The sequence below is a fragment of the Giraffa tippelskirchi genome, chromosome 11 (genome assembly GCF_054371585.1).
Source record: "Giraffa tippelskirchi isolate mGirTip1 chromosome 11, T2T-mGirTip1v1.2.pri, whole genome shotgun sequence".
NCBI classification, from domain to species: Eukaryota; Metazoa; Chordata; class Mammalia; order Artiodactyla; family Giraffidae; genus Giraffa; species Giraffa tippelskirchi.
The window spans coordinates 123,775,238-123,789,668 of record NC_137285.1 but is presented as its reverse complement, the minus strand read 5'-3'; the positions used below and the strand labels follow the sequence as shown (position 1 = coordinate 123,789,668).

Genomic DNA, 14,431 nt, shown 5'->3' with positions numbered 1-14,431 from the left:
GGATGTGCCAGGCCATTTGTGTGTGTGTGTGTGTGCGCGCGCGCGCACGCGCACGTGCGTGCAACCCAGGTGCTGACCGCATTCCCAGGGCAGGCAAGAGACTGAGGTCTGTGAGGGGACTGGTGTGTAGCTCTTTGAGGCTGTATGATGTGGGTATGACAGGGCCCCAGGTGTAAGGTTGCCAGATTTAGCAAATATTTGAAACATACTTATGCTAACAATGATTTTCCTTATCTGAAAATCAAATTTCAAGATGTGTCCTGTGTTTTGTCTGGCAACCCTACTTGGGTGACCTGGTGTGCTCAAGCCAGCGTACCCCTGTTGGACTCCCACGCATGAGACTGAGATGGTATGTGGCTGTGTGGACTGAGACAGGAGATGGGTGTGATCGTGAAACAAATTGGTATCATTTCAGCGGGGCTCCGAAAAGCTTCGATACCATGGTCCTTTATGTCAGCGTGGAGAAGAATTCAGCGAGAGCAAAGTGGTAGATAGGAAGTGATTTATGAGAATAAGACCCTTGTGAGGCTTACAAGCAGGTGGGTGGGAAGTGCCCCAGAACTTAGTGGGCTACAGTTTTATAATCAAAGGAAAAGTGGGGAGGGGGAGAAGACCTTCTTTGTCTCTCTTGAGTAGACGTGCCGTTTCCATCATCAGTTCCTCCCCCAGACAGGGCAGGGAAATTTACTTATCCCTCCCTTTATGGTTAGGCCAGGACTGTCATAGCACTTTTGAAAAATATTTCAGGTCTCCGTACAGTGAGGGTCTTTCATTTTGAAAAGTCACCTTCCCATAAATGGTGGGGTTTTTTTGTGTGTGCACAGAGCCTGTTTTGGGGGTCATTAACTTATTGAGCTCACTGGTCTGGATGTGGGTCACATGCCACCATTGTTTTATTGTTTGGGGGCATGTCCTGTGCTTCTGTTGCATGGTTTTGTTGCTAAGCAAGCCTGCTTAGTTTTGTGGTTAAGCAAACCTGCTTTTTCAAGTAATCATTAATTTACAGGAGTTTCCCATATTTTTCTACTTATAATCCCCTAGTGGGATTAACTAATCACTTATTTTTGTCCCTCTATTCTGTCCCTATCACAGCACTTGGCTCTGACAGCGTCACCAGCAGGAGAGGGGATGTGGGTAACTGACTGTGTGCCTCTCTGTGATTCCCTCATGCTCTAGCAGCTCACTCAGGGCAGTGTTTGAGCTGTTTGCTCAGCAAGGCCCAGCAGGGGTAGGAGACCCACCCTGGGCAAACACTCAGATCCGGCTCCAGGTGGGACTGGGGTGCTGAACCTGTTGCCACCTGCCATCAAACTGTGAAGGACACATCCCTCAAGGCCATGCCAGCCCTGGGGGCCTCAGAGTGCTCTGTCCTTGGCCCTTCCAGGGGGGCCTTTGGAATCACCTCTCTGCTGCTTCCTGGTGACATCACACAGGTCATTGCTCAGTCTTCTAGAATGGTGCCCCCAGGATACTGCCTCATTCCCCTAGACAATCAGGGAATTTTCTTGCCCAAACTGGCAAGGCCGGTTACCCCAGAGGAGAGGGGCTGGAGGAAGAAGGGATCAGGGGGGCCTTCTCCTCATCTCCCAGAGGGGAGATCGAGGCAGCCATCCATCTGTCTGGCTAGATGGTGAGTAGAAGGGAGCACCAGGAGCAAGTCAGGACCTGGTAGCCCCTCATTGTCTAGGACACTGGGCAGGGTGGGGGCCTTTGGGCAGTGGAGGAATCTTGAAGCAAAGAGGGTGGTGACTGCCCCAAGGTCACTCCCAGGGTAATGAAAGGGGTGGCATATAGTGGGGAGCAGGGACAGAGCCTTGGGTTAGGAGCTGGGAGACCTAAGATCTTATCTAAGCTCTGACCCTGCTGCTTGGACCTTTGTTTCTCCATCTGTACAGTTAGGGGCTGTGGCCAGATGATGTTAGTCTGTAGGTCTTTAGTCCTGATGGGAACTCAGTGAGGGGAGTTGAGAGAGGAGTGTTATGGACCAGGTCATGGATGCCTCCAGGCAGGAGTCCTGACTCTGTTCCAACAGCTGTCAGGGGGCAGTAAGCAAGAACTGGTGTGAATATCTCCAAACAACCCCCCCAACCCCGTTCCAGGAGTCCTACTAGGTACTCGTGGTCCCCAGATGGCTTCTGTCTTACTTTGATTCAGGGGCGTCCCTATGCCTCCCACACCTCAGCTTCTCTCTCTGTGAGGGGCACGTGTAAAATCTGCACTTGCTCAGCGCCCTGGGTCATGATTCCTCACATTCTTATGATGCCTCTCAGCTTGCTAAGCACCTTCTCTTTCTCGTACACGCTCCTGCCTTCCACCCCCACTCTGAGTCCTGCTTGATGTTGTACCCATCCTGGGGCTGGGGCCCGGAAGGGCACCTCACCCAATTCACTTTCTGTTGAGAAACCCTGTGACTGGGACAGGGGCTGCAGGGGGCAGATAGGGTCGTGCTTCGCCAAACTTTTCCACTGTTTACTCTTTCATGAGAACCTTAACAACCATCCTATCAAGGTATTTCCTTAACACTTTTTGTAGGAAATATGCCATTTCTGAACAGTATTTATTCCTCCCTACCTTTGCCCCCTCCAATTTATATTTTTAGTTATTTGGGGGTAAAACCAACATGTATACAACTCTTTTACTTGCAATAATTCTCAGAGAGTAGGTATTGTTATTCTAGATGAAGAAATTGAAACTCAGGACATGTCACCTGCTCTTGGTCACACATTTAGGAAATGGTATCAACAGGATTTGAACCCAGGTCTGCTTTGCACTTCCAGGCTGTGGGAAGCAGGGATCGCCAAGTCCTAGGACTCCTCTCCAGGCTCCTCCCCCAGGTCCCCCATCCCAGCCCTCCTATTCTTCACTCTGCTGCTCAGGGGTGTTTGAGGCGGGATATGAATCTGCTGTAATCTAGGCATGTTTGGGCGGTTGTTATGAACCCTTGAGCCAGAGATACCTAAATTCCTGGGGGACTGGGAGGGCCTGCAAGGGCAAATTGTTGATGAATGAGGATTTATGCTCCAGCCAGTCTGGCCTAAACCTCCAGGCAGGGTTGAGCCCAGGACATGGCCACCTGAGCCCAGGGGTACCAGGTCACCCACCTTTTCTGACTCAAGACCCAAAAGATTCATTCTTGGTTAATCTATATTTGGATTTGAGTGCTGGTTTGATTTCTGCCATCTCTACCTCCCTGAATTTGTGTGTCTCAGACTGGCAGTGCTCTTGGGGGTGGAGAAGTCCTGTGAGCCTGTCCTCATTGCTATCTCCTGCTGTCACTTTAGCCTTATCTCTTTCTCCCAGTGCTAGGCGATAGGGATGAGAGGTGTACTGCCCTGGTGCCTGCTGTCAGCTGACGTGTGTCACTGGGGCCCTAAAAAGGCAGAAGCCACCAGGCCAGTGCTCCTCTCCCTTTTCCTCATGGCAGATCCCAGAGGCTACAGTTCACAAAGCAGGCTCTGTATACCCCTCTTTTGAGTCTCTCATCAGCCTGGGTATGAGGCTGTCAGATAAAACTACTGAAGCCAGGGAAGGGACAGTGAACTGCCTACGGCTGGGGTGAAGGCAGAGGATGTGTATAGCAGAGAGCCAGAGCCCTGGCCTCTTGAACCCAGAGCCCACCCTCACCCACCCCACCCCCAGGCCACCCACTACCACACACTTAAAGAATGTGGGTTAGAAGGGCCAAGGATGATTATCTGACTGTGCTGCTCACACTGGAGATCCAAGGTCATCACACAAGCCTCGTGGGGACCTGCAACTCATTTTACAAGATTTACTTTGCAGAATGCCCCTTGGGGTGACTTGCCATCACAGTTCCCTCCTCACCCCCTCGACTTTTAAAATTGGGCCTGATTCACAAACATCTCAGAGCCCTAAGCACTTGAGGAAGAAACACCTCTATTTGTGAATCCACCGTGACAACTTCTCACTTTTCTCTAGCACCTTTAAGAAAAGCTGTTCCATCCTAGAGCTTGAGGATGGTGAGGCTAGGAGGTTATACATTCAGATGCTCACATTCTACAGATGGGAAACTCAGGCCCAGAGAGATGGGGCAGCCAGAGCCAAGGAAGGAACCCTGGGGTGGGAGGAGGCTGAGATCTGGGATCTTGGCAGGATCAGGATGGCCATGTACTCACTGATGACACTCGGCAAATGATGGGCACTTGTGCCCTATTAGCTGCCCATCCAGGGGAGCTCACCACGAGCCCTCCCTAGTCACTAGGGTCAGTGAATGCTCAGCCTTGGGCCTGTTGCCACACTCATATTGGCCTGGCTTCAGAGAAATTGAAGTATTGGCCTCAGTTCACACAGAGCAGCTGGAGACAGAGCTAGCACTAGGACCCAGGGGGCAGGTAGCAGTCTCTGGCTGGAAGGGGTGGCTGGAGTGCTGGTGGACATATCTCCCCTGTGGCTGTGGAGCTCTGGCCAGCTCTGCCTGGGGAGGGACGGGGAGCCCCAGAGCTCGGAGCCAGATGCTCTGGAAAGCCTAGACTAATCCATGGGAGGTGTGTGAATACGTACAGGGGTGCTCAGGAGGACTGGGGTGGACAAGGGCCAGAGTCCAGGACTGGAGGAGGATTAAAGCTCCCCGCTGGGAGTGCAATGGGAGTGGAGATTTTGTCCAAGTCTAGCCACCTTGTGAACCTTGAGGCCAGTGGTTGGTGGGGGAGGCAAGCTGTGGGCTCTTAATTGTGGTGGGAGGAGTGTGCCCATCTTTGGGTCTCAGGGCTGTGGTGTGGGGATGTCTCTGGGTGGTTCTAGGGACAGCTGCTTGTGTGTCTTAAGTAGGCTGTTGCAGAGGTGTGTACCTGTGAGTGTGGGAGGGTGTTGGAGATAAAGGGTTCACAATTAACTTCCAGAATCCCCCTTCTAGCACCTCCTCTGTCTTCCTCTCAGAGCCCTATCTATCTTGGACCCTCCTCAACCCCTGCCAGAGGACTAGTCCGGCCAGGTTCTCTTCGGGGGCGATGGGGGCGGGCGCTAGGACCCGGCTGGGCGGGGTGGGGCGGGGCTCCAAGCCCCGTCAGCTGTACCTCCGCAGCCTGGAAAATACCAAGCCCAGGAGAGCGGAGCCCCCGGAGCCCCCAGCCTAGCCCCGGGGGAGGGAGGAAGGTGGAGGCGGGGCGCGCGGGGCCGGGGGACGTGGGGCGGGGCCGGGCGGCGGGACCCACTGCTCCTTCCCCGAGAACCTCCGCGCGGCCCCGGTCGCCCGGGCAGCGGCGGCGGCGGCAGAGGCGCTTGCACCCCTGGCCCCGGCTGGCCCCGGCTGGCCCCGGCGAGTAGCGGGCACAGGTGAGCCTGCCGGCCCCGCGGGCGCCCCACCCCGCCCCCACCACCGGCCCCGCGCGCTTCCCGCGCCGGCGCCGCTGCCGAGTTAGTTGAGCCAGTCCGGCCAGCGCTGCGCCGACCCCACCGGACTGTCCGTCACCTCGGGTCCCGGCCTCCCTGTTCCCGACGGGCTCCCTCCGCACCCCGATACGCAGCCCCCACTCCGGCTCCCACCCCCGGCGGTCTGAGGTCGCCTTTTTTGCGGAGAGAGAGAGGGGCGTACTGCTCAGTGGCGGCGGTGCGCGCTGGCCAGGGGGCCAGCCCCTGCCTCTCTCGAACTCGCTACCAGCCAGGACCCCGGACAGCCGCACGCGCGCCCGCAGCGTTCTGACTCCGGTTCCCAAACCGGTCTTGCAGGTCCCTGGAAGGTGGCGTCAGCATCTGCAGCCGCGTCGACGTTGTCGGAGCCTCCGCGGAGGACCCAGGAGAGCCGGACCAGGACCAGGGCCCTGGGCCTCCCCATGGAGCAGTCAGCTGCCTCCCCAGAGCCCCCGGGGCCTCGGCCAGTCCTGGGCCGCGACAGCGTCCAGGTGCCCGACGACCAGGACTTCCGCAGCTTCCGATCAGAGTGTGAGGCCGAGGCGGGCTGGAACCTGACCTACAGCAAGGCCGGTGTGTCTGTGTGGGTGCAGGCTGTGGAGATGGATCGTACCCTGCACAAGATCAAGGTAGGGTGGCCCCACAGCAGGTGCAGCCTGCCCTGCACCCTGACTCCCTCTAACTGGGAGTCTCCAGGTCCTCCAGCAGAGGTGCAGACACCTGGCTGTGCACCTCAAGAGTCGCCTGCAGATCCCAGGAGGCACAGTTTGCTGGGCAAGCCCCCATCTCACAGATGGGCCAGCTGAGGCCTGGAGACAGGGGGTGTGACTCACTCAGCCCCTGCCTGCTCAGGGAGGTGGACCGCTGCCAAGCCCACCTAGGCGAGTGGTCTTCCTCAAGGAGCCCTCTGCCCTTGAAGCCTTCACCAGTTCCTGACTTGAGTCATCTCAGGTGGGAGACTGAGCCCTTCAGTCCCGAATTCCTGATTCTCTCAGCCTGAACTGGGTCTCTTTCCCCACTCTCTGCACTTCTTCCTGCCTGATGCCCTGCTCTTCCCTCTTCCCTCCTGGCTGTCCCCTGAGTCTCTCCTGCAGGGACTCAGGATTCTGGCTGGCAGATCCTGAAAGCGGGGCTTAGATGTCCCTGCCTCACACAGGGCCAGGCTGGTCCGGCAGGCTGGGGAAGGAGGGACCAGGGTGTAGGCCAGCGGAGGCAGGGAAGATGCAGGCATATTCGGCCTCTCTCACAGCCATCCACGCCACTCCTCACAACCCCATCATTTTCTTCTCTTTGTCAAAAGAGGACCGGCTTGGGGTTTGGGACCCTGTGAGCCCACCTCCCCTGGGGGACTAGATGGGGAATAGGCTAGTGAAGACTCTGATGAGAGGCCTCAGTGACTGCCTCCAACACAACACATCTGGCATTGCTGTGAGTGCCACTTTTCTAGGGGGCAGGTCTCCCTACTCCCAGTGGGTTCCTGGCAGTAGACTGTGCCCTCCCTTCTCTCTTGCCTCAGCCTTCCTGCTCTCCTTCTCAAACATATGGAGACGTGTATTCCTGTGGTGGAAGCCGGCAGAGGTGGGAGCTGCGCACTGGACTTGGAGAGCACTCCTGCCCTCCCCTAACTCCAGCCCCTCCTGCCTGGGACCTGCCCTTGGATTTGGATTTAGCTCTGGCATCAGGGCCTCATAACAGGGCCAGAGATGTCTGACCTTCCCTGTCTGACCCTGTGCCTTTCTGTCTCACTTTGTGTTAGTCATATAGAGCTTTGTCCATCTGTCCCCATGTAGGCACCTGGCTCACCCGTTCTGCCTTCCCTGCTCCCTTCTTAACTCTCTGTCTGCACCCTGGCTGTTTGACTGTCTTTTTCTCTCCCAGTTCCCATGTGTGTCTCCTTTTCTCCCTTTCTGGGATTCTCTACCTGGGCCTGAGGACCCTGGGCCCGGGTCTCCCTGGAGCTGGACCTGTGTCTAAGCATGAGGAGCAGGGAAGGGCAGGGCCATTGGTATGTTCTGGCTTAGTGCTCTCCAGGGACAGGGACACGTCCTATCCTTTGCGTCCTCAGCCTCCAACACAGGCCCAGCAGGGTTGTTGGTTGAATGAAGGATGGAAAGAAGGAACGAATGAAAGACAAACAATACAAAGTGAGCAAAGTTGTTGGGAGAAAAAGGTTGTTTTCCTGCCTGTAACCTGGGAAAGGCTCAGGCTGGACTGTGCCATGGGGTAGGGAAGCATAATCTCCCCATTGAGCTGGCTCTGCAGAAGGAAGGGAAGGGGAAAGTCTGAACTGAGCCCGGGACTCCCACCCTCTGTGTCAACAGAGTGGAGCTGCCTCCTCCATCTGGCTTGGTTAATGAATAAACCCAGCCCAGTCCAGGACTGGAATTGATGAGTCTGGGAGCCAGACCTCCACAATAGACCCCTTGTGGCCATATCAGATTTGTCAGGTGTTCTTCCTTGAGAGTAGAGGAGATTGGGAAAACTGGGGTATTGTGGGCTTGTAGTTAGGGTGTACACCTGACCTTCCTTTCCTCTCAGACTGAGCAGAGGTTGGAGGTGCCTTTGCAATCCCCATTTCATATTCACTCCTTACTGGAGTGCAAGTCCAGAGATGAGCAGGGGCTAGCCCAGGCTCACACGGCCAAGCCCCAGCCGAGCCAGCCTTGGAACCCAGATCTCTAGCTTCCCTGCCTAGTTCTCTCTTTTGTGCTCCCCACAGTGAAGGGTTCTGGGGCCAGGAGGTGAACAGATCTGGGGCCTAAGGAGGGTGCTGGGCCTTGGGTCAGGGAAGGGAGGTGATCCTGAGATCTCTGATCCCCTCAGCACAGCCACGTGGAGCTCTGGGGGACAGGCAGAGGTCTCCGAGCTCCCCTATCCCCAAGACTCCAGGACTCTCGTTTCTGATAAGAGCCCCTGCTCAGAGTTGAGCATTTATCTCCATTGTCTGATTGACCTTCATACCAGTCGTGGGCAATAGTAGGCTTATCTCCAAGCTACAAAGAAACTGAGGCTGAGAGGGGTGAGGTCACTTGCCTGAGGTCACACAGCAGCTGAGGCAGGAGTGGAGCCCAGGTCAGCCTGGCTCCAGAGCCCCTGCCTCTCTCCACTTGGACTCACATCTTCGTCAACATTTTGGCATTTGACCCCATTGGTAGCTCTTTGAAGGACGTGGTGTTCTCATCATCCCATTCCTGTTGATAAATGAAAAAGCTGAGGCCCAGAAAGGGGAGTGGCTTGCCAAGGTCACACAGCAGGTCAGAAGCCAGAGTTCCCAGGGATGATTGGGTCACTCCAGGAGACTGGGACTCAACCACAGGTATTTGTTGAGCTCCCTGCTCCCCACAGCCTGTTCTTGGTCTGCTCCCTGAGCTGGGAAAGCCAGCTGCCCGCTGGACATGCCCTGTGCACGTGAATCTAGGGTGGGGGAGGGGCCAACTAACTGCCTACCTGATTGATTTCCTCTACCTCACCCTCCTTTCCTCAGACTTATCTTCTCCCTACTGCTGTGTCCAGAGGTTCCTGGAAGACACTGTGGCTCTGGCCCAGCATTTGGAGCCAGAATAAAGGGACAGAGCTGCTGGAGGCCACCTCTGCCCTTTCCCTCCCTCCTGGCCTCTGGTCTGGCCTGGTCCCAGGCCTGCATAGTGCTCTAAGGACCAAAGAGGAGGCAGATGACGCCTCTTGTGAGGTCAAGCCTTGTCCCAAAGGCTGATGCTGAACATGGATCCCAAGGCAGAAGGCTGCTGGGCACCTGAATGCAGGTCTCTCAGTGCCCAGACCAGGCTTCCTCAGAGCTACTGTAGAGGAGAGAATTGGGAAACCAGGAAGCTGTCATTTATTCAAGCAGGGCCAGCTGGAGAAGGGGCTGAGGTCCAGCCCTGGTTATGGTGTTCTTTTGCTCTGTGTGTGACTGGGGGCACATCCCTGCCCTCTCTGGGCTATTTCTCCCGGCTCCAAGAGCCTCTGGACTCAGTACCTGTGCTGGGTCCCATAGAGAAGGATGAGGCACAGGGGACAGAAAGCTGGAGATGGCATGGCATGGCCGGCCCAGTCCTGCCCTGATGCTCACGTGCTCAGGCTCTCTGATCCTGCTGTGCACCTAGCCACCTGAGAGGCAGAGGGTGGCCAGACCTCCAGAGGGTGGAGAGAAGACTGACAATTCCAGATGTCTCCCTGCCCACTGTGTGAGGCGGGTATTCACAGGCAAACGACTGAGGCAGGAGTGGGTCCCAATGAGTAGGGGCCTCGAGGGGCTTGGCTGGAGCAGGGGTGTGAGGTCTCCTGGGGGAGCATGGCTGAGAATCTGAGGTTCCTCTTGCCACAGGAAGCTGAGCAGTGGGGACCTATCTCTTCTGACTTCCTGTCCTGCGACTGCTCCTCTTCCCCTTTGGAGGAAGCTTGGTGACCCCTCTCTGACCTGTCTCACTGTCCACCTGCTTCCATTCCACAGCCTCCTGGGTTCCAAGCTCTTAGGCTAGTGCTCAGGCCTATCCTCTCTCAGCACCTCATTTTCTTGCCTTGTGAAATTTGGGATCATGTCAGGGATCTCCAAGGATCCTTCTTACTCTTAATGGTCTATAGGATTCAAAAGGGTCATGGGAATGATGGAGACAGTCACAGGGCTAGGGGTTTTCTTCATGTCTTTCCACTGAATCTTCACAAGTGTCTTACGAACTCCATTGAACAGATGTGGAAACTGAGGTTCAGGGCAGGAATTCACTTGTGCAAACAGCTTGAAGGCGGCTGAGGCAGGATCAGAACCCAGGTCCTTGAGACTCCAAGGCCAGGATGGCTTCAGTGTCTTGGGCCTGCTTACTAGCACCACTGGGTCCTTCGATCTCCTGGACCCTGTCACTCAGAACCCACCCCTCTCTCCTGCCTTAGGTCTCCCTGTGCTGTGTCATTGTGAGAGGGCACCCTGGAGGGGTCCCAGCTAAGCAAGAGCCCAGTCCTTACTGTGTAACCTTGGGGTTCACTTTACCTTTCTGGGTCAATCTTATCTGTGGTGGCAAAGGCAGGAGTTAATTGGGGTTTAGGGGTTTGGATTCGGTGAGCTCAGGTTTAGGCTGGGCTTCTGCCCCCTCTGGGGCTCAGTTTCCCTATTTCTCTGGAAAGATGGTGGGCAGGTGGTTTGTAGAGCCTGGCCTTAGGCCATGGTAAGGGTGTCTGTAGTACTGGATATAGGGTAAGGATGGAGAGCTAAAGCCTTGCTGGTCTGTGCTGTCTGAGAGGTCTCTAGATGAGGCTCCTGAGTCCAGGCTGAGGCCCTGAGAACCACTGGCCTGGATTCCTGGATGGTTCTAGCTCTGACTTGGTGTAGGGGCAGCTGGAGGAAGTTGTCCAGACCTGTTCTTAAGAAACAGGGCTCCCAGAGAGCTGCCCCCCAAAGTCGGTGTCTGGATCTTCAGGTGGAAGAAATCAGAGACAGGAAAGGTCAGAGCTGGCTGGAGGCTTTAGGGGGAGGTGTTCCTGGAGGTCCTTCCTACAGTGGGAGAGAACAGGGTCCAGGGTCCTGGCCATGTGGCCTTGGGCAGATTGCTGCCCCTGCCCCAGCTTTAGTTTCCTCATCTGTCACATGCGAGCAGCTGTGCTGGCCTGCCTGTCTTTGGGCACTTCATTCAGGTTGGAGACAAAGAGGGAAATCAGGATGCTAGAACAGACACTTGTCACAGGAGCTGCAGAGACCTGGAGGGGGCCTCTGAGCCATCCCTGGAGACCAGGGAAGGCTTCTCAGAGGAGGAATGCTCAGGTGATCAGTTTGGAATTGGGTTGAGAATGAGGAGTACAGGTTTGACAGCACTGGGAACATTTCATACAGAGGAAGAGCTATGTAAAGGCCCTGAAGAAGCAAACAGGGCAATGTTAGGAGAACTGCAGGTGGTATATTGTGGGGCTTGGAACTCAGGGGGTGGAGGTGATTAGACAACTAGAACAAGGCTCTTGAATTTGGGTCCCGGAGGTTCTAGGGTACTGAGGAGGGTTTTAGACAAGGTGGGTGGTAGGAGAAAGATGCTGCTCTATTTGTCTGCACAGACATGCCAAGGCCTGTACTAAAGTAGGGCCTGTGGGGAGTGGAGCACGGGATTGCCTCCAGAAAGATTTAGGGATAAGGGACAACATAGTGGTTACGGCATAACTCTTGTGCAGGCTGGGATATGAGATAGTAGATGATGTGCAGTCCCCCGGGGGCAAGGAGCTAGTGGGGTGGGTGCCTTCAGTCAGTGTCCACGCTGGGCCCAAAAGAGCCCACAGGCTGGCTCTGTGCCTCCATGACCAGCTCCCTAGGCTCTGGCTTTTAAACTTTAACGAGCCCCAGCTCAGTTTCCAGCCGAGAGTCTTTAAAGTTTCAGGAGATGAGAGAAAGGAGGCAGTCCTGGAGACAGATGGGTTTTCTTTCTTCCCCTGCGTCTCTGTGCCTGGTTGAGCCACCTGGAGCCAGGGCTGTGGGTGCCATGACCCCGGAGGCCTGGCACTCTTTAGGGATCTTGGACCTCAACTGTACCTCTCCAGTCTGTTAATGAGGGGCCAGCAACCACCAATGGAGTTAGAAACTCTATTCCCGCCCTGCTCTCTTACCTTTACCCCTGACCTGGGCAGGTGAGCATCACCCCCCACCCGCCCCCTCAACAGGTGAGAGGAAAGGTGCTCAGACCAGGCACTGGGCTTGAGGTCCTGTGCCCCCTGTGCTTCACTTTGTCTCCTCAAGCATATTTGGCCTGGCCTCCATGCTCCAGGAGCCCTGGAGCTGCAGAAACACAGGCCGTGGAGGAAAGTATCAGGCCCAGAACTTAGTGGTGGGTCCCATGCCAAATATAGACCCCTCTCACTTGTCATTAAAGAGAGGCTGGGCAGGTGGCACTGGGCAGCTGGAGCTGTTCTCTGGGGCTTTAGTATAACAACTGCCTACCTATCTCGCAGCCTGGCTCCCTGAAGGCAGTTACTTGTTACTTCTGACCTGTGTCTGCTGCTAAGTCACTTCAGTCGTGTCCAACTCTGTGCGACCCCATAGACGGCAGCCCACCGGGCTCCGCCGTCCCTGGGATTCTCCAGGCAAGAATGCTGGAGTGGGTTGCCATTTCCTTCTCCAGTGCATAAAAGGGAAAAGTGAAAGTGAAGTCACTCAGTCGTATCCGACTCTTAGCGACCCCATGGACTGTAGCCTACCAGGCTCCTCCGTCCATGGGATTTTCCAGGCAAGAGTACTGGAGTGGGGTGCCATTGCCTTCTCCACTGACCTGTGTCTAGAATCCTTCTATCTTGGGGCAGTTGAACAATGCCTGCAGGTTTACCTCCTCCATGGGAAGCAGGGGTAAATCCCACCTTTGGTCTCCTCTGCATCGCCTGGGCCATTTAATCCCATCCTTTGAGTTTTCTGTCATCTAGCCCTGGCTTTCTGAGAATCCCCTCCAGCCTCTCCTTGATCCCCCCTTCCTAGTTTTGGACTCTTCTAGATTGCCTCGGGCCTGGTACTGGACCAGAGAAGTGTTAAGTCTGAAGGCAGAGGCCTGACAGCCAGAGCGGATGGAGTTCCCTTGTGTGTCTCCAGTCTTCATTCATTCAACATACTATATGGTGAACATACTATACACCAAGTATATCCAGGAATTTAGTGGCAAACCAAACAGATCAGACCCTGTTGTCATGAGTTTACATCCTGAGGGGGAGACAAGCATAAGATACCAGATGGTGTTTGTGTGTTATGAAGACAGGATGATGTGATGGGGGTTGTCTGGCCTTCTATATTTGGGCCTTGTGTGTGTGGAGCTGGACTGTGGGTGCCTTTGTGTATGATCTGGTCCTTAGTTGGGTAGACTGTGAGCCCCTCAGGGGCAGGGCACCTGACAAGGGTCATTAAATCCATACTGAATGTGTGTGTGTGTGTGTGTGTGTGTGTGTGTGTGTGTCTGTACATGCACCTGAGGTTGTGTGTGTCTGTGCCTCTGAGTGTGAGACTGTGTGTGTTTCTGTGTCTGGCATTACTCTGTGTGTGTGAGTCACACCCCCTCACTGCAGCAGAGTTGTCTCTGATCCAATTATGTCTCCTCAGCTGTCTTCCAGCGGCTTCCGCCCCCCTAGCTCAGCTCTGGTTCTGCCTCGGTCTTCCCCTCCCTGCTTCCCTGCAGCCTCCTGTCTTTGCCTCTGGGCCTGTCTCTGGGTCTCAGCGTCTCCCCTTAGGGTGTTTTCTATCCCGGTCTGTGATGGTTACTACCTCTGCCTGTATGTCTCTACTTGTCCCTTCCCCCCCCCCCTTTTTTTTTCCTGTCTCAGTTATTTATTCGTTCAGCAAACCTCTTCTCATGCCTCCCACCTACTGTACCAGCCTCTGTGCTGGGGCCTGGGGCCTGGGGATGGATCACACCTGAGTCCTGCTCTGAAGTCCTAGTGGGGAGACTGATGGAGATGGTGACAGCCTTCCATGACTCCTCAGGCCAAGGGAGACGTGGGTGACAGGATGGTGAGGGGCAATAGTGTTTGGGTAAGACCTGGGGGGCCCAGCAGAAGTTAGGTGGCAGGCTGAGAAGGTCTTGGTGGGTGCGGACTAAGGGTGAGGAAGGAGTGGATGCTGAGCCAGAGTGGGGAGGACGTTTTAGGATTTGATCTTGAAGTCAGGGAGAAGCAGCAGAGGATTTCAGGCTGGGCAGTGCCATCATCACTGGGTTTAATTTTTTATTTTATTTGGCTGCACCATGTGGCTTGTGGGATCTTAGTTCCCTGACCAGGGATCGAGCCTAGGGCCTTAGCAGTGAAAGCACGGAGTCCTAACCCACTGGACCACCAGGGAATTCCCAACACTGGGTTTTAGAAAGCTCCTGGCTGCAGGTGGCAGCTTGACCTGGGAGTCAGGAGATCAGTGATGAAGATGCAGCTGCAGTGGTCCGAGCAAGGATGGTGAGGCCTGCCTGAGTCTGGCAAAGGGGGGTTGTTGGGAAGGTCATGGCCAAGCGGAATCCCAGGTTCCAGGCACAGGAGGGGAGCAGAAGCAGGTGGGCATTGGAGTTGGGTAATACAACAACAGTGCACATGGTTAGGGTGAACTTTGTGGGCTGTGCAGGGGATGGTGCCC

General features: G+C 55.4%; 1 protein-coding gene across 6 annotated transcripts in view; it reads left to right on the top strand.

The window, feature by feature from the left end:
- STARD10 (StAR related lipid transfer domain containing 10) overlaps positions 1 to 14,431 on the top strand; it is a 46,208-nt gene that overhangs the window by 17,001 nt on the left and 14,776 nt on the right. For 3 of the 6 annotated variants that reach the window (XM_081539515.1, XM_081539519.1, XM_081539518.1), the window contains one exon: positions 5,686 to 5,996. In XM_081539515.1, the coding sequence (XP_081395641.1) occupies positions 5,686 to 5,996 (311 nt within the window). Of the gene's footprint in view, positions 1 to 1,473; positions 1,631 to 4,362; positions 4,506 to 5,039; positions 5,293 to 5,685; positions 5,997 to 14,431 lie in introns of those variants that run through there. The other 3 variants (XM_081539516.1, XM_081539514.1, XM_081539517.1) reach the window with 3 other exon arrangements.